Genomic DNA, 21,711 nt, shown 5'->3' on the forward strand with positions numbered 1-21,711 from the left:
TTCTTGTCTGACCAGCGCAGCACAGGCTGTGGATACCAGCCTTCAGATTCACAGCTCACGTTCACCTTGTCATCTTCTCCCCACACTACTGATAGAAAAGGAGGACTTCCCGAAGCTAGATAAAGGGTCCGAGGAGGAAGATGAAGAACATTTTAATGCGATGTTTTAGAGCAAAGCTTTAAACATCATATACATTTCCACCCCTAAGTCACTCACCTGTCACGAGTAGATTAACAGGGGATCTGTCATAACCCTGGCTGCTGCTGACCAAACAAATGTAATATCCTGTATCCTCAATTGTGACGTTCAGCAGCTTCAGGCTCACATCGCCTGAATTCAGCCCGCCTGATGCTGCATCCTTGAGTCCAAATGAGACTCGGCCAACGTAGGAACCTTCATATTTGAACTTTTTTGACTGGTAGTGCATTACCGGGCTGTCAAAGCGATTAGTACGGTACCAGCGTACCTCCAGCTCCTCTGCATTTTGCTGTGGACTGAGCCAGCACGGCAATGTGACCTGATGGCCACGAGTCCCAGTGACAGGAGACGTGGTGGTAACCACCAAGTTGGTTGAAGCTGTAAGATAAATAACGCTGGCATCATTTATCTTTTACACTGCCAGAGTGGAAAAGATGGTTAAACACAGAAAGATAAATCTTATTATAACGAAGTCAATTTTTGGTATCAGCAAAGTTTCGAGGTTTAGCGAAAGAAGTAATAACAACATGTGGCTGAATGTGAAGAAATCAGAAACATTAAAGGTACAAGCAGAATGAAACAGTGAGATTGATGATAAATAGCAGAATGAATGTGTGTGAGACTTACTGGGAGCAGCAGTCCAGGAAGATATAAACAGCGTCAGGAGACTCAAACCTGGCACCCGTCGATCTGTGAAAAGGGAGGTGACGGAAAATTGTAAGGAGACGTTGTAATTTCTTCACCATAACTCAAATCCAGCAACGCTTAAGAAACCAAAGTTTGATGTTGATGGCAGAAAGACGGCCCAGGGTTAGTTAACAATTACCATGCTGCTAAACAACAAGACAAGTGATCATTGTCAACCTACACATCGTGTTTTTGTAGCTCCACGGAGAAATCTCTGTCACTAGTGTGAGATAGTGAGGGCTCACTTGACCGCAGTGGGACGAGATAAAACAACAACCCAAAGAGTCCACTTTGTCTTTTCTTTCTCTGCAGTTTCTTCCCCGAGCTCGATAGCTTGCTGCTTTCTAGTCAGTTACTTTCACTTTCATGTTCATCTGAGAGGGAGGAACTCTGAAAACAATATTTTATTGTAACGATTTCAGTGCGTCTGTAAGGATAACATCTTCCGTCTGAGCCCATCGCAAATGGTATTGGTGTCAGAAGCCTACCAGCGAGATAGGATCGATACTTTGTTTCTATCCTCTGTTCGGTATGTAGCCCTCTGAATTGTGTCAGATATTTATTTATTTATTTATTTATTTATTTATTTATTTATTTGAAATGAAAAAATAAAAATGTCTGAACGTTTTGTCTGTTTTATTTATAAAAGTCCCAGTTTCAAAATTAATGAAAAGCTGAAAGGTGTGTTTTGTTGTGTGTCTAATTATTGTGGAAAATAAAACTCACAGTGATTTAATGGTGATTAAAATGAAAAATCAGAGCTTGCAAATTGATCATTCATCTCATAAATTATTATGACACACGGATCTCCCCTACATAAGCTGGTGTTTATTAGCTAAAAGTATCAGTATTGTAATGATATCGGCAATGATAGACCACTCAAACTAGGGGCGTAATTTCCAGGGGGGTTATGACCCCCCCCCCCCCCCCCCCCCCCCCACAAATAAGCCACAAAAAAATAACCCATAACCTCCACAATAAAATTATAAATGACCTTGCATAAATAGACTGTTGATTTTCTTTACTCGTTTCAGGTTATTACCAGCAAATTAGTTGCATGTTTAATCATCTGGAAATTTACCCAAATATATTTATTTATTTATTTAGACAGAGATCTTGACACCCCCAATGTTCAGCACAAAGTTACGCCGATGACTGAAACTTATCACAATATGAGAAAAAGAAGTGCAGTTCCAGCATTATGTACTAGATTTTCCATGAGATAGAGAAACTGCTATAGTAAATGGAAAAAACTTTCAGTTTGAATCTGACTGTTAAATTTTAAGAAACAAATGTGTAAAATTACAGGAAAAGATTCTGATCAGTCCCCAGACGGTCCTCTAATTATAAAAGAGAAAGTTTGTGTTAATTATCCAAAAAATGTATTTTTTGCAAAAAAATAAAAATAAAATTTTTTTAAACTAAAAACAGACGTCAGTAGTTAAAAACTGTTTTGTTGTTTATTACTCAATTACTGCGGTGTAATATTTATTGGCACTGGGGAGGTTTTTATAAGCTAACTCTGTTAGCAAGATAATGACATTCATCATTGATATTTAAATCAGTTTTGATGACACATCATGATGTACAGTATTTATTCTCGAAAGTAAAAACAGAAAAATTTAAAAAATGACAATAACAGACACCCAACTGTATATAAGGTGGTAACGAGGTGATGTACGGGTTGGAGACAGTGACACTGACAAAACGACTAAAGGTGGCAGAGCAGACGATGCAACGACTTTAGCTGTGTAACAGGAGGTCCTTGTGGAGAAACAGAGAAAGACCAGAGGAGGTGTGTGGATGTAGTGAGGAAGAAAAGACACCTTTGACTAAAACCAAGAAAATTTTAAAAACATTTGTCCTGCACACACTCAAAACACTGTTCTAAATAAGAGTTATTTTATACTAATTTAAATAATTTGCTTAGCATTATTTAATTAATAAGCTACGAGTTCAAAGGTTTTGCAATAGGCTGTTAGAATTGAGTTATTGCACTTGAATTCTGTAAAATATATAGCATAGTCCCATTGTGGACAGATGATGAACACTGTTGCTGCATGTGAGAGGATGTTAATAAGGCTTAACTATAAAAATGACAAGGAAAGACCACTGGGACAGTTTATGTGGGTTCAAATCCAAAGACAAAGTGGAAACATAACCTGTATTGATCTTGAGACTGTGCACTAGATGTTTGGCAAATGTATATCATCCAATAACTTACTGTACACGTTTCTTTGCACACCGTACTCTATGTCAGTGTATTTGAACTGCCTTGTTCTGTGTTTATGTTTTTATATGTAATTCAGTAAACCTTTAAATTATAAGAAAAACACACCCATTCTTTTTAGAGGTTCATAAAATGCGATTGAAACATGTTTAGATGAAGTAAGTTGAGCTCTTGGAATATTTTAATCCTTCACAATTTTGTCATTTTATTTCAACACTATTCAATAACTTTTACCCCAATACTACTTGGTCACTTAAATACTACATGTTGTCTTCATATTACATAATGTTCAACAAAGTCTAGAGTCTGGTTACCATATAAAGTGAATGGATCTACAACAACTACCGTCCTCCTATTTTTATCCTGGTTGCAGGGGGGCTGGGGCCTAATCCTGAAGTGATAGGTTACACCCCAGACAGCTCACCATTCTATCACATAGAGACAAACAACCATTTGTGCCAGATGGTGGATTTGAACGAGGACCTTCTTACTGGGAGACAGCAGCACTAACCATCATCCTACCAATCCAGGCTTATCAAAAGTAGGAAAGCTATGATTTCAAGGCTTGATGCAGAATTTTCTTTACATTTTTGTCCTTGACAGGTTAAACCACAATAAATAGCAATAGCATACACGTGGTGTGTCTAGTTGTCTGCCTCTTATAACTCCAGTGATTTTCCTGCAGTTTGAAATCTCATGTGATTTAATACTTTAATAGTGCCACGAGTAGATTAAAAGGTGATCTGTCATAACCCTTGATCTACCTTAATACTCAGGTCACTCACACATGAACTATATTCAGACCAAGTCCTCTGCTATACTTTCAAGCATGTTGCATCCTGTTCACTAATGTGTGTCCTTCTATTGTTTTGTATATATTCCTCTTGTTTTGTACATATTTCTCCTGTTTGTTATTTATTTATGCCGTCTTGATATTTATATTTTATTCCTGTAGAATTTTGTTGTACATGTACAATTACAATAAAGGACTATTTTATTCTATTCTATTCTACTCTAATTTTTCACATATAAAAGTCAATAATTGTGCTCAGATTCTTCTACATTAAAGCTGAACTAGTTGCCCTTTAAATAACTTTTGTTTCAGCCCCGCACTATAACTGCATCCACCAATCGCAGCACGGCGTCCTTCTCGCCGATCCAATCAAGTGACCCTCGGACTGTGTTTGGGTGGTTTGCTAGTTTTCACGTGAGCGCGGTTCGTCAAGGTGCGCGCTAACAGTCGAGTAAACACGGATGTTATTCGAAATTAGCGTCTAAAACACTGCGCAGCCTGTGCAACAACAAAGGAAAGACACCTCAGAGTGTTTAATGTTTATGTAAATAATTTCATGTTAAGTTTTTGATAAGATATGATAAGCGTACTGAAGAAAAAACTCGGCAGAACACAGTTTATTTGGGACTCAATTTGCCTTATTTTGAAAGAATTTACCGGAAGCCGATGCTTAAATAATGGGTGCCTTGCGTGTTAGAGCTGTCACTGATATCATAGTCCAGCTTTGCGTGTTTTTATGTGGCGTACTGTGCTTTGTTCTTGGTAAAACGACCGTTTATCATGGTTTGCGGTATCAGTTAGACTCGTGCATATGACTTAAGGGGCCAAATGTTTGTCCCTAACGTTAGCTAGCTAGCTACTCGGAGCTTTATGGGAGAGGTGAAAGTTAGCAAGTGTCGTTCACTGACCCTCGACTACATGGCGACCTAAAAGTACTGTTTTGCTTTTTCAAAGTCCACGGGTGGAGTCATAATATCGCAGAGTTAGTGTTTTGTTAAAAGATGTCTCAACCTGAACCCGACGACACCACCCCGCTGCTCAGGGATGAGAGGAGCAGGTAAGTCCAGATAGCCACCTCCCTAAATAAAAACAACGAGAGGAAGCTTGAGTATGGCTACACTGTTACCCAACAGGTTGTAGAAGCACTGGATTTACTGGCCTTGTGTTGTGTCTGTTTTGCCGTATGTAAGCAACAGAGTTAAGCTACAAAGCAACTTAATATAGGTAGACTTTATTTACAGTCGCTAAATAAAACACGCAACTGCAGTCAGATGGTGGGTGCAGCAGCTTTATTCACCTTTATTCTGTAACCCAGTTTTTCTTCATCATACTGTGTTCTCGCTCCTATAAAAAGGAGACGCTGACCTGTCACTTGGCCATATATCTTGCTGGCTCGTACATTACTCATATAGGTTACATTGTCTTGCTGGTATGTCATCCTTTATGGATAATCTGTACTCCATGTCAGCAGCGATGACTCGCAGGATGATGACTACAGAAGTCGGTGGAGGTCCATCAGAGTCATGTACTTCACTATGTTCCTCAGTAGTGTAGGTGAGGACACGGGAATATAACACTTTTCTCACGTTCAAAGTAATGATCTCAGCACTGTTACAGGAAAAACTGTGGTTTCCGACCTGTGATGCCATTAGAAGAGACATGAAATAACTTCAGTGACTTCTAGCCTAAAAACATGTTGAGCATCTTCAACAGCTTGTGTGTCATTAATGTGATCTGTGCTCTCTCTCAGGTTTCACTATTGTCATCACATCACTTTGGCCCTATTTGCAAAAGGTAAGTAAGAATGACACGGTGTCTTTCGGGCTGAAGATTGTTGCCTGATTCAACTGATGTCAATAATACAAACTAAGCTCCGTGGTTTGTTTTTGCTACTTAAATGCAGTCTTGGGTGTTTAAAGAGGAAGTGAAAGATGCAAAGAGGATTGTTGGGGATTTAATTTAGGATATAGTGCCCTGGTCAAATGACTGAAAGATTAAGCACTTGTAAGCAGGGTTCCTATATGGGTGCTGGAGAATACTTGAATTTATGTAGTGTTTTCAAGGTTTACAAAGGTGCTTGGATTTTTAATTAAGTGCTTTAAACTGCTTTGAATGTAACTGCAGTCTGTTCATTATATACGTGAACAGACTGCAGTTACATGACCCATGATGTGTTTTAATAGGATGATCCACTGTTTTCTGTTAGCCTGTCATGCCCGCCGCTGAGTTCATTTATCTCCTTTAACTTCTGCTGTTTTTTTTTTTTTTTGCTTGTTCCATTGTGTTTAATTCAACTTCTGTCTTGCTTAAGTTGCAGTATACTTCAGTTGCACCACATGTTGTGCTTTTGAAGCTACGCTTCAGCAGCATATGTTCATGTATGTCACTTCAGTGTCCTAAAACTGGATTCCAAGTATATTTGAAAACCTGAAATGTTGTTACCTTTCTACATACACTTGTATGCAATGAAGAGGTGAAATAATGTGTATAAGCCCCCCTTATGGTTAGACAATGTGTAGGACCCTGCATGTTCTGATTTTACTGTTACACTGAGACATTTTAGCCAGAACACGGTGGTCTACCAGTGAACTTTCCTTCCACTTCATGCAGCTTCAAAGCCGGTGGAATTATTGCCTAAACATGTATTCAGTTTAATATGTGGTGGCTTTGATCAACAGTGGGGTTTGATGTTGTACTAGGTTTCCTATGAGGTCTAATGTGGAGCATTCATTTCTTACAGACTGATGACAGCACTGATGCCAGCTTCCTGGGATGGGTGGTTGCAGCATACAGCATCGGACAGATGGTGGCCTCACCCATTTTTGGCTGGTGGTCCAATCATCGGCCACGCAGGGAACCACTGGTGTGTTCCATCTCCATTAACTTGGCAGCCAACATCTACTATGCCTACGCATACCTGCCGAAGACCTATAACAAGTATCACATCCTCATGTCCAGAGTCTTTGTGGGCTTCGGAGCAGGTGATCATTTAAATATAGACCTAAAAGTTTGATATAATTTCCTTAGTAAGCAAATTGATCTGTTTCCTTTATGATGATCCATGACACGTTTCAGTCTTTCCATGTCAGGTAACGTAGCTGTGGTGAGGTCCTATGTTGCTGGAGCTACATCACTGAACGAGAGGACGGGTGCCATGGCTAACATGAGTGCCTGCCAGGCCCTCGGTTTCATCCTCGGGCCAGGTAAGTTTGACAACAGGGAGCAAAGCTGTGAGTTTGCTGAAGAAAAAATCAGTTTTAAGGTTTGTTTATTTTTCTGTGTACATGCCAGCCCTGCAGGCATGTCTGTCCTTCATTGGTGAGGAAGGTGTCACACTGGACTTCATAGCGCTGAAGCTCAACATGTACACCACCCCAGCGTTACTGGCTGCAGTGTTCGGCCTCATCAACATCCTGCTCGTCGTCATTCTGCTGAGGTGACTGAACAAATTCTTGATGTGACTTCTTGTTTGTTTATAGTTTTGCCATAAACTTGATCTCTGTACTGTAGTAAATCTGTCTTCATCCCTCAACTGGGCCTTTTTCTTTTTTTTTCTTTCTTTGTTTTTTGAGGCACTACCTAAATGAACTTTAGTGGTCACCAGGGTCAAAGATTTAAATGACTGTTTGAGAGTTTAGTATTATTGATCTGTCAGTTTATGTATAATTAATGTTTTTAAATGCCGTATAAATGTGAAGGTTCACAATTCTTTCAAATTCTGTCTTAAAGCACTATTTGTGCTTTTGATTTTTATTGAACATACTGGAAAAAATGATCCAAGTTTCTCTTCATAACCTAAAAAACAGAGTGCAGCCCTGTTGCTTCCATCAGCAGTCACAAAACACCACTGACAGTCATACGTGTCTATGCCATAATATTAGCCCCTCCATGTTAGACAGATGATGTGGTATGCTTCAGATCATGAGCTGTTTCTCTCCTGCTCCATACCTTTCTCTTCCCATCATTTTGATACAAGTTAATAAAAGTTAATCTTGGGTTTATCTGAACAAACATTTTTTTACAGAGCTGTGCTCTTTTAGATGTTTGCTGGCAAAGTCTAGTCTGGCCTTCAAGTGGTTGCTTGCACCTTTTAAATCCTCCATATAGGTGATTGTAGACCTTGACAATGATACTCCTGCATCCTGAAATATTTTTGACTTGTCTTTAACGTGTGAAGTTGTTTTTCCTTAACCATTTTTTTTTTTTTTTGAAAAAAAAAAAAAAGGATCGGTCTTCAGTAAATTCAAATTCAAATTCAAATTTTATTTGTCACACACACACAACCATACACAGTATGACATGGGGGTGAAATGCTTGTAGCTGTACAATGCCCGACCATTAAATGACAGAAGAAAAGTTTTACAATATTTACAATTTACAATTTACTACAAAAATTTACAAATTTACAGTAGGATAGTTCTGGAAAATTTCAGTATTTGACTGTTTATTTCGTTATTTTACATGGACTGAAAAATACTGTGGATATACCCTTTAACTAAAATGTTTGATTCTTTCCATCAGAGAGCATCACGTTGATGAAGATGGAAGGCACATTCAATCTATCAACTACACATCAGAAGGTGTATCTATTTTTCTTTAGCATTTACTGTATGCCAAGGAAAGACCACTTGCTGAAGTCAATTTACAGAAAAAATGAAAACTATTTGTACTAAAACATTTATTTATTTTTAAGTCATTTAACATACAGAGTGACATAAAGCAGTACTGCACCGAGTCTGAATGGCTAATGTTAAAGGAATCATACATTTTGAATATGGAAATAAATGAGTCATGTTTTACAGTTTCTGATGGAAGATATATTTATGTTTTCTAGAGAGAGTTGATATATCAGAAGAAACTGTTGAAAGCATCGATCAGGTGGCTGTCATGACATCCAACATCCTGTTCTTCATCATCATGTTCATCTTTGCTATCTTTGAGACGTATGTATTTCTTCAAAGACGTCAGACTCACGGATGGTACATAAAAGCTGGTTCCAAGTAGGGCTGGGTATCGCCACTGATTTCTATTAGTTATTCAATTTTGATTCATGAGGTCCCGATTTGATTTCATTTTGACTCAGTCAGAAATATTGTGATAATGATCATTTACAAGTACATGTGAGACTTCATCAGAGGTGTAAGCATCACAGCAGATAACTTTGTGTCAAAGTAACTGAGGATAAAACAGAAAAATATAAAGGAGATGAAGTTCATTCTATACATTATCTCTGCGATTGACAAGCTTCCTGGTTTCAAAACGCAAGTATGGTGACAGTTCTCAGCCAGAGCTATGCCTGTCTTTTATATCCAGTCTAGGCAGTCTTTCTCTCTCTTTAAAACCTCTTTTGTACTCTGTTGTGATTCTGTGTTTTTCTTCAGAATTACCACGCCCCTATCTATGGACATGTTTGCCTGGACAAGGGAAGAAGCTGTGCTGTACAACGGGATCATTCTCTGCTGCATCGGATTTGTATCAATCTTGGTGTTTCTGGCTGTAAAAGTGGCTGCTCTTAGGTATCACCCCTCACTGCACATATAAATTACATCAAATAAAGAATCGCCTTTCCTGAATTTCGTTAATTTCCTTCCAGATTCGGAGATCGGCCTGTGTTGTTAATCGGCTTGGTCATTATTTTCTGTGGCTTCTTTATTCTTCTCCCATGGGGAAACCATTATCCTAAAATCCAGTGGGCAGGTATTGATCGGTTGAATTAAGTAGTCAGATTAGTTTCCAGTTGTTGCCATTTTGACTCTTGACAGCTCAGTGTGTAGTTGTTACATCTTTCCAAGCATCTGTTTAGATTTAAACTAATTTCTACCCTCCTCTTTCACAAACAGACATAAAAAACAACTCCTTTGTGACTCAGATGCCTGACCTCGTGCCAGCCCCGAACAGTACTGTGGAGCCAACTGGGTGTCCCATCGAACAAACCTGGTGCCAGTATACTCCTGCTATACACATAGCTCAGTTCTTCTCAGCGGACTTCCTCATTGGAGTGGGATACCCAGCCTGCAATGTGATGTCCTACACACTGTATTCCAAAATCCTTGGACCCAAACCTCAGGTAAATACTAACATGTGTGATGCTTTAAAATAATTTTGAACGCGCCCATACACTTCTCAAATGTTTCACCAGGGTGTGTACATGGGCTGGCTGACGGCGTCGGGCAGCGGGGCACGGACACTCGGCCCCGTCTTCGTCTCCCATGTCTACACCCACCTGGGACCTCGCTGGACCTTCAGCCTCATCTGCGGCATGGTGGCAGGAGCCATCATCCTCCTCATCTCGGCCTACCGCAGACTCATTGCCTTTTCTGTTCGCCATGGAAGGATTGTAGAGTAGCACTGATGGAAACCGATCGCCGTTTGTTATACTTGCTTTCAGCACATAAGTCCTGGCCATCATGACATTCTGTCGCTGCCACTTTGAAAAGTGGGGACGGATAAACTTTTAAAAGTTTGTAACTCAGGGTTTTGACTTTTTAACTCTTGCAAAGACAGTTTTTTCATAACATGATCGAAGACCGCTGCTTCATGATTTATAAAAAAGCTAAAACTGCAGTGAACGCGCAGCTCACTTGTTGGGAAAGAAAACATGACAGAAGTGTGTCTTTGAGTGATGAACATAATTACACATGCATTACATCATAGAACATTACATTTGACAATTTTTAATATTTCCTGCTAAACTCTTTTTCTTAATGGAAAAAATACTGATATTATTTTTCCTTCTGTTAATGGCTTAACCTGTAGTTGTTTAAAACTGCGGGTTTTTGTCTATTGGAAAATATTCACAAATGTCTGGGTGGGTGCGGGTGTGTATGGTAACAATAAACTGATTAATAAATAAACTGTTTAAGATTTTATCTAACCCTGTGCTGGCAGTATTTAGTGTGTATATCTTATGATGAGGTGGGCTTCTTTATATCAGACAATGCATTATGTGTAGCCTAACATTGTTGCTCCTCAGAGAAGGCTTAAGCAGCTGTGCACTTTAAATTGTTAAAGAAAAACATAACAAAAAAAAAAACATGAGAAGAGGCAGGAAGTGTTCCCTCTCTTTAAAGAAAAAATAACACTGCAGACCTCTTCGGGCAATCGGATGGATGACTCTGCATTTGGTTGCCAGGAGAACGATACTTTCTGACTAATAAAGTTTTGTGGTGGGGGGATTATGGCGTGAGTTTGTTTTTCATTCAAAGTGAAAGGAACTCTTAAAGCTTCAGCATACTGACATCTTGGACGTCCCCAACTTTGTGGAAACAGTTTGAGGATGGACCCTTCTGTTCCAGCATGACTGAACACCAGTGCACAAAGTAAGGTCCATAAAGACAGTGAGTGAGTTTGGTGTGGAAAAACTTGACTGGCCTGCACAAAGTCCTGACCTCAACCAGAGAACACTGTTAGCATGAAAAAACAGGAGACCTTCTCATGTAAACCCTACTTTGCACTTTTGGAAGAATGGTTTAAAAAAAATAAATCCTATAAACACAATCCTGAACCTTAGGGAAAGTCTCTCCATGAGATCTGGAAGCTGTAAAAGCTGTGGATCAACATCATATTAAACCTAAAGATGGCCGCTGAAGTTCATATGCGTGTGAAGGCAGACGAACCAATGCTTTTGCCAATCCTGTGTCTACGGTGCGTACTTGGCTATATTGTTATAATGACATAACATTTACAACACAGTCTAATGCTGTTCATTCCTACCAAATCCCATACCAAAGTAGGCTTTGCAGAGCTAGCAGACACATCTGCAGGTTCAAGGACTGAAACAGACCCACTACATTTACATTTACAAATAAACAACAAATGGTCATCCATGTGTCCGGGAAGGGGGCAGGAAGACGGCGCGCATGCGTTCAATAAAAGCCAAGTCCCGCCCGTGCGCTCGTGTGCGTTCACGCGATGTTTTAAAGTGATCGAGAGGGAGCGCGCCAGTATGTTGGCAGCAAAAGTTAGAGGCTGCTAACATTAGCATTAGTAATGAAACTTAGGGTGAAATTAACTGCGTCGTGAGAGTGTGTAAAGCCGTGACAGGACTTATATTAGTAAACATGGAGATTTATAGAGAAGAGGAGGGTAAGAAAGCGCTTTTTGTGTCTTTTAAAAAGTTGTTGGCTAACGTGGCTACGAAGCTAGCTCGCTTGTAGGAGTCATGTTTGTGTAGAGAGGAGCCAAAGCCTGGTTATTGAAACAACTGTATTTATATTGCTCTTTGTTCTTTTGTTTGCTTTTGCAGAGATTCCGGATCCTCATATGTTCGTAAGTATGCTCTCTTCCTTAAAGTTTACGCGCGCGTTAGCTTACGCTTTGTGGAAAAGCTCCCCGCGTGTTGGCTCTTACTTCGTGGGGGGAGTTTATGGGTCTGGGGACCGGATGGGTAAGGTGTTAAGATCATCAATGGGTTCCTCGCAGGTTGGCCGTAAAAGCAGCACAGTCGAATTTGCTGAATGGAAACATGTAAACACTGCGCCGTGTCACTTCCTGTACATATCCTGTATTCAGAGAAACGCTGTACGTGCACAGCTGCTTCTTACGGAAATCTAAACACAGTTTTACCAGTGAGCAGGATGTCTGTGAAATGGTTTAGAAAACAGTGATATTAGTAATCCGTCTACAAGGAATTACAAACCACGCTTTGCTTTTTTGCGTGGCAGTGAGGCGGGCATTTGAGGTAATAATCTCGTATTGTACGTGCAAAGTGGTCTTAATTGGACATTTCTGCTCCGAATATAATATATTGACTCCATAACAAATCCTAAGCCAGTCCGTGGATTATTCTAAGGAAAAGTGCCGTCTTCGTATCTGTTGGGTTAGTGACATTTCTTCATTAAGTGGCATGTTGTTGCCCCTTTTCCTCCCACGTGTATAACCTGCCTGTGGATTTCCTTTTTCTGCCACGGAACTCAAGATGTACAGATTAGCACATCAAACACGAAAAGCTGCTCCACAAACAACTCCAGTGGATCAGATAACTGCACAGCTGATTATGTAACGCTTGACATTTATTTTTGTGCCAAACAAACTTTGCTCCACTGTAATTTATTGGTGCTGTTAAAGTGGAGAGAAAAGACTTTATAGCTTTGTTTAATCACACCAACCTTCTATTTGCATTTGTGCTCAACATTACAGCTCTTATAGTGATTCTTCTATAAGTCTGACTAAAATAAACGATAGTATTCAGTATGAGAATATGCTCCACATCCCCAAATTAGATGCAGGCTGCTTTGTTGTTGCATTCACGTGTATTTATTATAGTGCAAGACCAGAGAAAGGGGCTTGCCTGCTGATCCAGTGACTCAGAGCTTCTGGATAAAGGAAAGTGAAACTCTTGGACATGGTGCTTTTCAGTGCCAGCATTCTTACTGGAGCTCAGAGGCATGCTGAGTAGTGGCAGTGGTGCAGTTTTTCAGCAGCTGTGGGAATACTCCACACTTATCATACTGGGATCCAGATGTAGGTGGAATGTGGGTAAGAATTCAAGGCTGGAGAGGCTGCGAGCGAGGACTGTACGTGACTGTTTGTGAATACTTTTCAAATCTCTTTGTCTCTCTCCCTCCTGTTTAGAGAACTGTTTTAGGGATGTTTGAAGGACGTCCTCATATGCAAAGAATAATAAGATGTGGCCTTCTTGGTAAGGAGATATTGTGCAACATGTCTGCTGTGCACATTTGAGTGTGTCGGTCTTTATTTGTGTGACTGTATGAAACTTGTTGTTGTTCCCACAGGTATTGACTACGATGACGATCTAGACGACCCAGGCAATGATGATTATGTTACCGGTAGTTGGAGTCATGATTTCCATGGATACCCTGCAAACCGCCTGAGGTCATCCAGCGCTGTATATCAGCCCGTATACCCTTCAGCCCGTAATTCTTCTTGCCCGTCCCCTTTAAGATTTCAGACAAAGGAGCACGTAAGTGTTTAGTTTTACCGTTTTCTTTTTGATGTGAAGTTGTGCTGCAGACTCTAAATGATTCAAATCTGCTTCTTTAGGATGCTGAGAGAAAAGCCAGATTATTAGAAGAATCTAAAAAAATGAAAGACAAAGCTGAGAAGAAGCGGCTTAAGAAACGGGTAAATCCTGCTTTCTTGAATATGAAGTGATTGGTAATAAATGTCAGCTCGTGTGAGTAATGTTCACTGCGGGTGTTTGTTGATCAGAAACAGAAGGAAAGGAAACGTCTCGAGAAGCTGGAGAAGGACAAGCTGAACCCTGAAAAAAACGAGGAGGTGATGATTGTTTTATGCAACACGTTTCGAAAAAAGAAACGGTCCTCTTATTTCACAAACTTGTCTTCTGTGTTTTACAGGGAAAAGATGATGCAGAGGAGGGTGAAGCTGTTAATGATGAACACAGAGCCAATAACAATACTAGTGTTAAACCGCAGGCCTCAGCCAAAGATACAGACAGCAGTGACAGTAGCGACGTTTCCAGTGATGAAGACTGCAACTCCAAGAACGACTCAGGCGACTCAGAGTAGCACTTCTCACTCACCAGTGTGTGAATGTGTGTGTGAATGGGTGGATGACTGGATATGTAAAGCGCTTTGGGGTCCTTAGGGACTAGTAAAGCGCTATATAAATACAGGCCTTATTAAGATTACCATTTACCATTTCACTTTTAAGAGTGGATATCATTCTCAAAATGAACCACTGATTGATGCCTGATGGTGTAAAATGCCATTAACCTGATACTGTTCTTTTAATCCAATTTACTGAATACAGGAAAAGATGATCACATAAGATTTGGCTGTAAATTATATCACTTTCTGTTCATCAATTACATTTTTTTTTCTCGTCTCTTTTTAAGGAACTTGATATGACGAGTAGTTTTGTGAGAAAAGCTGCTCTTATAGCCATGCATAAACTGGAGCAGAAGCAACTGTGAGATATGATAGAAATTAGGTCCTGGTGCTTAGAGGGCTGACTATCTAGGGAAGACAGATGAAGATGGAGATTAAAGTTTATTAGCGAAATAAACAGAGGAAAACATACCCAAACTGGATGATAGGAAATCAAGAAGCACTGGCTGAAGATAGAAAGGTGGTCGTAAGCGTAATTGTTCTGTGCCTCACCACATTTTAAATGTAATAAACTGAGAACGATATATAAAAGATAGGTGCAAACAAGGAAGAATGCTCGCATACAGATCGTAGATTGCATGCATGTGTGTTTCCATCCGGTGATCTAAGCGTAGCGTGGGCTGCTGAGTTTAAGGGTACAGATGGAGCTTGATGTTGAAGATACTAACGACTCGACCTTTCCTCCTTCTTCATTAGGATCTTTCTGTAAGTGTGTGTTTGAATACCCCGTTCCTTACGAGGCAGCAGGGAATCTTTTAGACCCTGTGGCTGGTTGCCAGTTACAAATACAACTGAGAAAATTTGGAATCTTTATATTCGACATGACTCACTAAACTGTGAGCACGGGTGGTGCCAAGTGAACCAACAGTCATCCAAATTGTGCAGGGACAGAAGTGCCTCTCCTCACGGGTTTGAAGGAAGTTTTGAGACTCAAAATGTGGTTTTAGTGTCAGGGCTACATTTAGGTTATGGTTAGGTTTAGGCTAAGGGTTAGGTAAGCATTATGTCAATTAGATGTCCTCACTAAGATGTCAAAACGAAAGTGTGTGGGTGTGTGAAACTCACCGCAGAGAAATGAAATGTGTGCACATCTTTTAGTTAAACATCTTAGATAAAACAGCAGTGATGAAGGAAACGCTGGAGAATGACCACAAAGCTGTAAAACCTGCTGTATTGTGTCTTTTGGTGCACGTTAAAGGTTGAAACTCTGTTCTTGCTGTCTACGCAGGACTCTGCTGCGTCCAGGGTTCCCTCCTTTGAAGACCATGTAAAAATAAGCACAGAGCTTGCCGGTAAGTTTCGTCATTATTCATTCACATAAATTCTCAGTGAGGTGATTTGACTTTTAAAGAATACGTAAAATAAATATTTATCTTTCTTTTTTTTCCCCTAGTCATTGGAAATAAGCATGCGAGTGCTGGAGACTTTAATATGGCTGTGAAGTATTTCACAGATGCAATTAAGCACAACCCTAAAGAGTTTAAGTAAGAACATGCCTGTTTACCTAACTTTAAGTAACAGCAGTGATTTCACTTGCACCACTAGCTTTAATGCCATCTTTGCATCTGTCGCAGGCTATTTGGAAATCGGTCCTTCTGTTTTGAGAAGTTGCAAGAATACGAGAAGGCGTTAATGGATGCAGAGTTGTCGCTTGGCATATGTCCAGGTTGGGATAAAGGCCTGTATAGGAAGGGAAGAGCTCTGGCTGGTCTAAAGGTAAAAATAAAGCTTTTATCTAATCCTAACAACCCTCACATGTCATGTTTAATATGTGTGTGTTTCTGATTTTAAGAGCAGACTCTTGTGCAACAGTGTCCTTTGTTACAAAGCACTCTTTAACCAAAGTAGCAACACATTTTTCCAACCAATGAGAAACATTATAAAGGGACATACATTTGAGTGCTGGTCACAGGGAAGTTAGCTTAGTCTTAACTTGTTGATGCAGCTGCAGTCGGCTGTGTAGCGGCACATACTGGCTGTGACCCGTCAGCGGTTGTAATGTTTACAGTTCAGGTTACAGCGACTTTGACAATGTCGCCTTGTTTGCAGCATCACTGCAGTTGTTGCACAGGTTCACATTATTTTCCCCTAAGACCAACTCGGCTCAGTTCAACTCAGTTTTCAGGGTTTTCCATTACGTAGTAATACCTGGAACCAGGAACTTTTTTTTCCTACTCAGTCGGGGTGTCCCCAGGTGGCCAAGTGAGCTGAGTCAATCTGAGAATGTGACCTGAAGAGACCGCGTGCCACTGATGGGCCAGTCAGTCACGTCACTTGATGAGTCATGAGAGCGCCAGTTCTGAAACCTGTCAATGAGGGAAATGGCTCCACAAAGTCCATTTAAAAAGCCGTATACTATCGCCTCACATACAGATGACATCAGCCGTGTTGCTATAACAACCCCACACACATTGAGGTGATCCTCAACTGTAACAGAGAGCAACTGAAACAGTCGAGTAGATACTATTGAGAAAGAAGCATTAGACTTTTTCTGACTCAGTGTTCTGACAGCAATTAGGCCAATTAGTGAAGCAACAAATTGATCTGAACCCAGGTTTACTTTGAATTGAAGTTCTTGCTGTCCGTAATGTTTCAGAGGTATGAGGAAGCTGCCCTGGCCTTCACGGAAGTTCTCAAACTGGACAGTTCGTGTGCAGAAGCTGCGCAGGAGCTGATGCGTGTGCAGATAACACAGCTAATGGTATGTAGCAGCTGCGCTTAGTGGTGCAGTCACACTACATGCATGTAACTACATTGTGTACTTGAATCCAACCAGAAACAGTGCTAACATGTTCATAGTTGAGATGAGAAAAATGGCCTGCAGCTCGAGGTTTCAGCTGTGAGGGAAAGTTGGGAAAATGAAGACTGAGCCTTTTTTTTTGAATGTGCTTCTTACTGTGTGTTTCTGTTTTGCTTCAGGAGTTCGGTTTTACTCGAGAGCAGAGCTCAAATGCTTTAATAATTCATGGGACGGTTAAAAAAGCACTAGAAGTGCTGTCTAAGTTAAACAATCGACCAGGTGAGTTTCTCACTCCACGCAGTTGTGGAAAGAAGTCTTTTGTTCTTGTAGCCCACCTGTGTATTATCCACAGAGAGTATCACTTGTATATTAGGCTTAAACTGACGAAATGTGTTTAACTGTGTATTTTTATCCAGTTTAATTGCGGATCTTTGTGTGCAGGAGCTCTTCCGAACGGCTCTCTCCCACCTGTTCAAGTAGCAAATGTCACTGGAGTGTCTCCAATCCTTTCAGCAAACACAATCGCTGCACCTGCTGCTGCTGTGCGTCCTGCTCAGTCCAAGGATGCGCTGAAAAAAACACTTATGAACAAACCTTTAGGCGCAGTCCAGAATACATCTGCTGCTCAGAGTCAATCAAAGCCTATTCTTACTCAGCCCATGAAGGCCAGCAACGGCGTTAATCGACCAATGTGCCGACATTTTCCAAGTTATGACCATTTACCAACGACCACACACCAGCGCAGTTTCCAAGAAAAATACAAATTAGTCTTCAATCCAGATGTAATTGTTTTCATCCATTTTCTTTTACTTATCCTCATCAGGGTCATGGGCAGGCTGGGGCCTATCCCAGCTACCACAAGTGGGATACACCCTGGGCAGAAACGTGGATTTCAGTATTCTGATTTACCAAGATTTCTGCATCTCCTGGAATGGGCTCCATCCAATTTTGGCACTTTGACTCACTCGTGTTTAGGGATGAACTGATCATGTTGGTCAAAGCGTCAGGTGACTTCACAGCAAAACAAAAGTTTAAGGCATGAGCCAACAGGGTGAGTGGGTGCCCCATCACCATGGTGGTTAGCACTGTTGCCTCACAGCAACGTCTTGGGTTTGAATCCACTGGCTGATGAGTTTGCATGCTCTCCCCGTGTCTGGGTTGGTCTCTCATGACACTTAAGACTTCCTCCCAAAGTTCAAAAGTATGCAGGTGTAGCCTACCTCTCACCTAATGACAGCAGCAACAGTCCTCAGCACAACTACAACCCTGTACGGGATAACTGGAAGAAGACTGCTTTGACTCTTTAGTTGTCTCTACTTACGAGTTTGAAAAATGACATTTTGCTCTGATTTTGGTGTTCCACCGTTTTTCTTGTGTGCACCCGCTGTAAGGAAATCTTTTTAGCGAGATATTTTTCTGTTTCATTTTCACCTGTTTGGATTGCAGATGGTGTGATTTGTGTAAACAATGCCCTTCTGTAGGGGGGAGCTGGAATAGCCGTAAATGTGATGTCAAGATCAAGACCTGATTCACACAGATCTGATCCACTTCTACACTTTCAATCACATCTGTAACAGGACACCCCACTACAAGCTTTCTTTAAAAAGGTCCATCTATGCCCCATGAAGTTAGTTCAATGTTCTAATAGGTAACCTAGCACCGGCACAAGGTATCTAATCCAGAGTATAAAGAAACTTTAATTGTTGGATTAAGAACAACCTTCACAATTTGAGGACTTATATATTTTAAAAAAAGAAATGTGCAATGGCATTTCAACCCTTGAGGTTTTTCATTTAAGACACGTTTCAGGTAAAAATAAACTAGGAGCACTGAAACCGCATAATGCTTGTGTTATACAGCTGTATTAAGCTTATAGTAAATGTATAATAAGAATTATGGATGACCACAATGACTATCAGATAATTTGGAAAAGCCGGCTGACCACAGGCTTGAATATATATGAAGCCCTAAAACATATGTTCAAGTTAAGTATTTCGACATAAGATGATTATTCGGGTTAAAGCCGCGGTAACCCCCAGAATCGGTGGGAGACGTGTTTAAAAGAAATTATGTAATACTGTATTTGATGACCAATGTTACTTGCATCACTCAAAAATTGTCCACGGAACAACTTTTTAATTAACACTCAAATTTACTCAAACAGACTGGTGTGCTTAGCTGTAAGCCTGCTCTGCAGTCTTAGACTAATCCGCAGACTTTAAATAAACAAATATGTAAATTATATACTGTTTTTTTCTGAATACTAACATTTAAAATACATACCCAACCCTTCCATGTAATTGTCAGACTGAAAATTTTGGCAACATGAAGCTTTTGTTAACATCTGGATTCATCACCTTACAATAACACAATATTTTCAGATATAACTTACTAGGTAATTTTACATAAAGCTATTACATCAGGAGAACCTGTAGATACTGTTGATTAGTCTGTACTGGACGAGAAGTATTTATTGAAAATAACATTCAGGCCAAGTAGCAGCTGGGTCTTCATTCAGTAGTCCCCTCTGTGGTCGGGGATGGGTTTCTAAGGACGTACTGTCCTTTGGCTGTTCTCGTTATGCCTGCAATAAAAACAAAACTACATTTTAGGTATGAGTCACTTAAATTTAGCAGTTTAAACACATAATCGCATTATAATCCTGCTATTTATGTGTTGGATAATTAAATAGCTTGCTCCTTTATGCCAGGGAATAAAGTTTTGAACTATTCCTTTAAACTCTTGGCCCATTTTCACACATTAAGTCTCATCCTGGCAGCTTTCAGCAGGACACTTCCAGTAATCAGACTGACACTGACACTCTCTCACTACTTAAAGTACTCTGTTTGGTTCAGGTGAGAGAGCCGCCCGGGTAGAGCGAGCAGGAGGCAGCACAGTCAGAGCTGTGAAGTCTGGTATGAAAGGACTCACCTCACGTTCTAATCTGGCAGGTCATCAGCTCTCAGGGCAGATCTGGAAATACCCAAGCCTGCAGGAATCCTGTCCGGATACCTGACAGCGAGCTTGTTGTGATTCAGCTCAAAGCCCTGACGAGTGAACACAATACTAGTTTAGTGGGTGGAGGAGTAACCTGGGCACGTGACAAAGTATTCACCAAAATCACAGAGCGACGCGTGACCGGGTGATAAGAGTTACACATCAACGCATTCACAGCATGATCCAGACAGTTTCAGACGACTCAAACAAAAACTAGACAGACACAAGTGTAGAAAAAAAACTGGCCTAAGGAGATTAGGAAAGGGGGCACACATAAAGATGAACCCCTAAAATGCAAAATTCAGGGCTTGAAGCAGGGCAGATTTCTGACCCTGGAGATTGATGCACTTCTTTGCCTGCAGTCTGAATTTTTATTATTCATAGTTGAATAGATTTAGTTGAATAGATAAATGACAAATTAAAACTCCTTTCATAAATTCAAGGGCTTTTGTAGCTTCGGTGTCTCAGGGAGTTAAAATTTAATGATACATTAAAGAATCTAAAGCGGCCCCGCTTCCTGGATTTCTGCCAGAGAGCCATCCTGCAAATTACAACAGCGACTGCCTCTCTGCAACTTCACAAACAGTACTACGGAATTACGACACAGTACCACAATAAAGGATGCACTTACATGAAAACGTCGAATTGCTTCATCACAATGTTCTTGTTTTGTATAGTTAACAAAGGCACATCGTTTGGCAGTCAAAACCTTGACGCTATAGACGACCCCGACCCTGCAGGACAGGAGTGTGTAAAAAAACAAAACAAAGTTACCATAAAAAGTGTCTCACTACACTACAGAGCTATTTACTTTTATTACATAACAAACCCTAGAACTCCACTACAGGCTCTTACTTGTTAAACAGGTTTGCAAGCATGGAGTCTGTTACTGGGAAATTCAGGTTTCCCACCCAAACTGGAAACAGCTCCCTGTTGAAAGAAGACACCATTTAAAAAACAAAACGACCTATGCACAAGGTCTGTTTTGGGGATTGCTACACAATAATTGATAATATGCATAGTAAACAGTTTAAAAAAAAAAAAAAAAAAAAAAAAGCCTAATGACTTTCTGCTCTAATGATTTCCTGGGATACACAGTCTAATTAAAGGTGAAAGAATACCAATAAAGTACCTTGTCTGTTGACTAATTAAATTTTGCAATTACAAAAACAGATCGAGAATCAATTTTGTTGTTTTTTATATTAACCTTCCTGTCTCGCCACATATACCCACGCTGCTTCTGCTTCATGTAATCAATCCACCTGTTTACACTAGCTGTGGATGAAATGGTGGTTATGAAGTTTGAGGCTGTGCCATTTGAGGTCATTATTATCCAATTGGAAACCAGTAAATCAGCAATAGTAACACAAAGGGCCATTTGAGCTAAAATATCAAACTCCGCTTTTGTTTTTTAGGCATAGATTCAATCCAAGTAGGGCTGCCACAAACAATTTTGATAGTCGACTAGTCACCG

The 21,711-nt window shown here is 40.3% G+C and overlaps 5 protein-coding genes across 5 annotated transcripts; 3 read left to right on the forward strand and 2 right to left on the reverse strand.

The window, feature by feature from the left end:
• Positions 1 to 2: 2 nt before the first annotated feature.
• LOC102291031 (butyrophilin subfamily 2 member A2-like) lies at positions 3 to 1,280 on the reverse strand (the record flags this gene model as incomplete). The annotated part of the gene is made up of 4 exons (XM_005952607.2): positions 1,067 to 1,280; positions 826 to 888; positions 217 to 576; positions 3 to 115 (listed from the first exon to the last, which is right to left on the reverse strand). Coding segments are annotated over exons 1-4 (540 nt in total), but the record flags the coding sequence as incomplete, so codon positions are not given.
• A 3,062-nt stretch (positions 1,281 to 4,342) lies between these two features.
• On the forward strand, positions 4,343 to 11,067 carry mfsd8 (major facilitator superfamily domain containing 8). Its single transcript, XM_014331289.2, has 12 exons — positions 4,343 to 4,965; positions 5,377 to 5,462; positions 5,659 to 5,702; positions 6,649 to 6,889; positions 6,998 to 7,111; positions 7,200 to 7,344; positions 8,430 to 8,488; positions 8,743 to 8,851; positions 9,290 to 9,424; positions 9,502 to 9,605; positions 9,749 to 9,975; positions 10,048 to 11,067. The coding sequence occupies exons 1-12, from the start codon at positions 4,910 to 4,912 to the stop codon at positions 10,252 to 10,254; spliced, it is 1,527 nt and encodes a 508-aa protein (XP_014186775.1). The 5' UTR covers positions 4,343 to 4,909; the 3' UTR covers positions 10,255 to 11,067.
• A 726-nt stretch (positions 11,068 to 11,793) lies between these two features.
• Positions 11,794 to 15,771, forward strand: LOC102291347 (protein PXR1). The gene is made up of 9 exons (XM_042217231.1): positions 11,794 to 11,993; positions 12,154 to 12,176; positions 13,482 to 13,548; positions 13,643 to 13,830; positions 13,911 to 13,991; positions 14,079 to 14,147; positions 14,228 to 14,394; positions 14,727 to 14,801; positions 15,729 to 15,771. The coding sequence occupies exons 1-9, from the start codon at positions 11,969 to 11,971 to the stop codon at positions 15,769 to 15,771; spliced, it is 738 nt and encodes a 245-aa protein (XP_042073165.1). The 5' UTR covers positions 11,794 to 11,968.
• Positions 15,426 to 18,768, forward strand: LOC121813448 (tetratricopeptide repeat protein 31-like). The gene is made up of 8 exons (XM_042217232.1): positions 15,426 to 15,792; positions 15,894 to 15,984; positions 16,075 to 16,216; positions 17,097 to 17,201; positions 17,420 to 17,519; positions 17,682 to 17,931; positions 18,064 to 18,101; positions 18,722 to 18,768. Exons 2-8 carry the CDS (start codon positions 15,932 to 15,934, stop codon positions 18,766 to 18,768), a joined length of 735 nt encoding a protein of 244 aa, XP_042073166.1. The 5' UTR covers positions 15,426 to 15,792; positions 15,894 to 15,931.
• Positions 18,769 to 19,404: 636 nt separating this feature from the next.
• Positions 19,405 to 21,167, reverse strand: LOC121813449 (probable RNA-binding protein 19; the record flags this gene model as incomplete). Its single annotated transcript, XM_042217233.1, is given in 4 exon segments — positions 19,405 to 19,824; positions 20,172 to 20,287; positions 20,869 to 20,971; positions 21,093 to 21,167. Coding segments are annotated over 3 exon segments (286 nt in total), but the record flags the coding sequence as incomplete, so codon positions are not given.
• Positions 21,168 to 21,711: the final 544 nt, after the last annotated feature.

The sequence above is a fragment of the Haplochromis burtoni genome, unplaced genomic scaffold (assembly GCF_018398535.1).
Source record: "Haplochromis burtoni strain Fernald_Lab_line unplaced genomic scaffold, NCSU_Asbu1 Contig_1708, whole genome shotgun sequence".
Classification (NCBI taxonomy): domain Eukaryota; kingdom Metazoa; phylum Chordata; class Actinopteri; order Cichliformes; family Cichlidae; genus Haplochromis; species Haplochromis burtoni.

Excerpts from the sequence above, each read along its gene's own strand:
- LOC121813448 (XM_042217232.1), top strand. The coding sequence starts at position 15,932 with ATGGCTGTGAAGTATTTCACAGATGCAATTAAGCACAACCCTAAAGAG. Across the intron at positions 15,985-16,074 it reads CACAACCCTAAAGAGTTTAA|GCTATTTGGAAATCGGTCCT; the intron begins GTAAGAACATGC and ends CATCTGTCGCAG. Across the intron at positions 17,202-17,419 it reads TGCAGATAACACAGCTAATG|GAGTTCGGTTTTACTCGAGA; the intron begins GTATGTAGCAGC and ends GTTTTGCTTCAG.
- mfsd8 (XM_014331289.2), top strand. The coding sequence starts at position 4,910 with ATGTCTCAACCTGAACCCGACGACACCACCCCGCTGCTCAGGGATGAG. Across the intron at positions 4,966-5,376 it reads CTCAGGGATGAGAGGAGCAG|CAGCGATGACTCGCAGGATG; the intron begins GTAAGTCCAGAT and ends ACTCCATGTCAG. Across the intron at positions 7,345-8,429 it reads CTCGTCGTCATTCTGCTGAG|AGAGCATCACGTTGATGAAG; the intron begins GTGACTGAACAA and ends TCTTTCCATCAG.
- LOC102291347 (XM_042217231.1), top strand. The coding sequence starts at position 11,969 with ATGGAGATTTATAGAGAAGAGGAGG. Across the intron at positions 13,549-13,642 it reads AATAAGATGTGGCCTTCTTG|GTATTGACTACGATGACGAT; the intron begins GTAAGGAGATAT and ends TTGTTCCCACAG. Across the intron at positions 13,831-13,910 it reads GATTTCAGACAAAGGAGCAC|GATGCTGAGAGAAAAGCCAG; the intron begins GTAAGTGTTTAG and ends CTGCTTCTTTAG.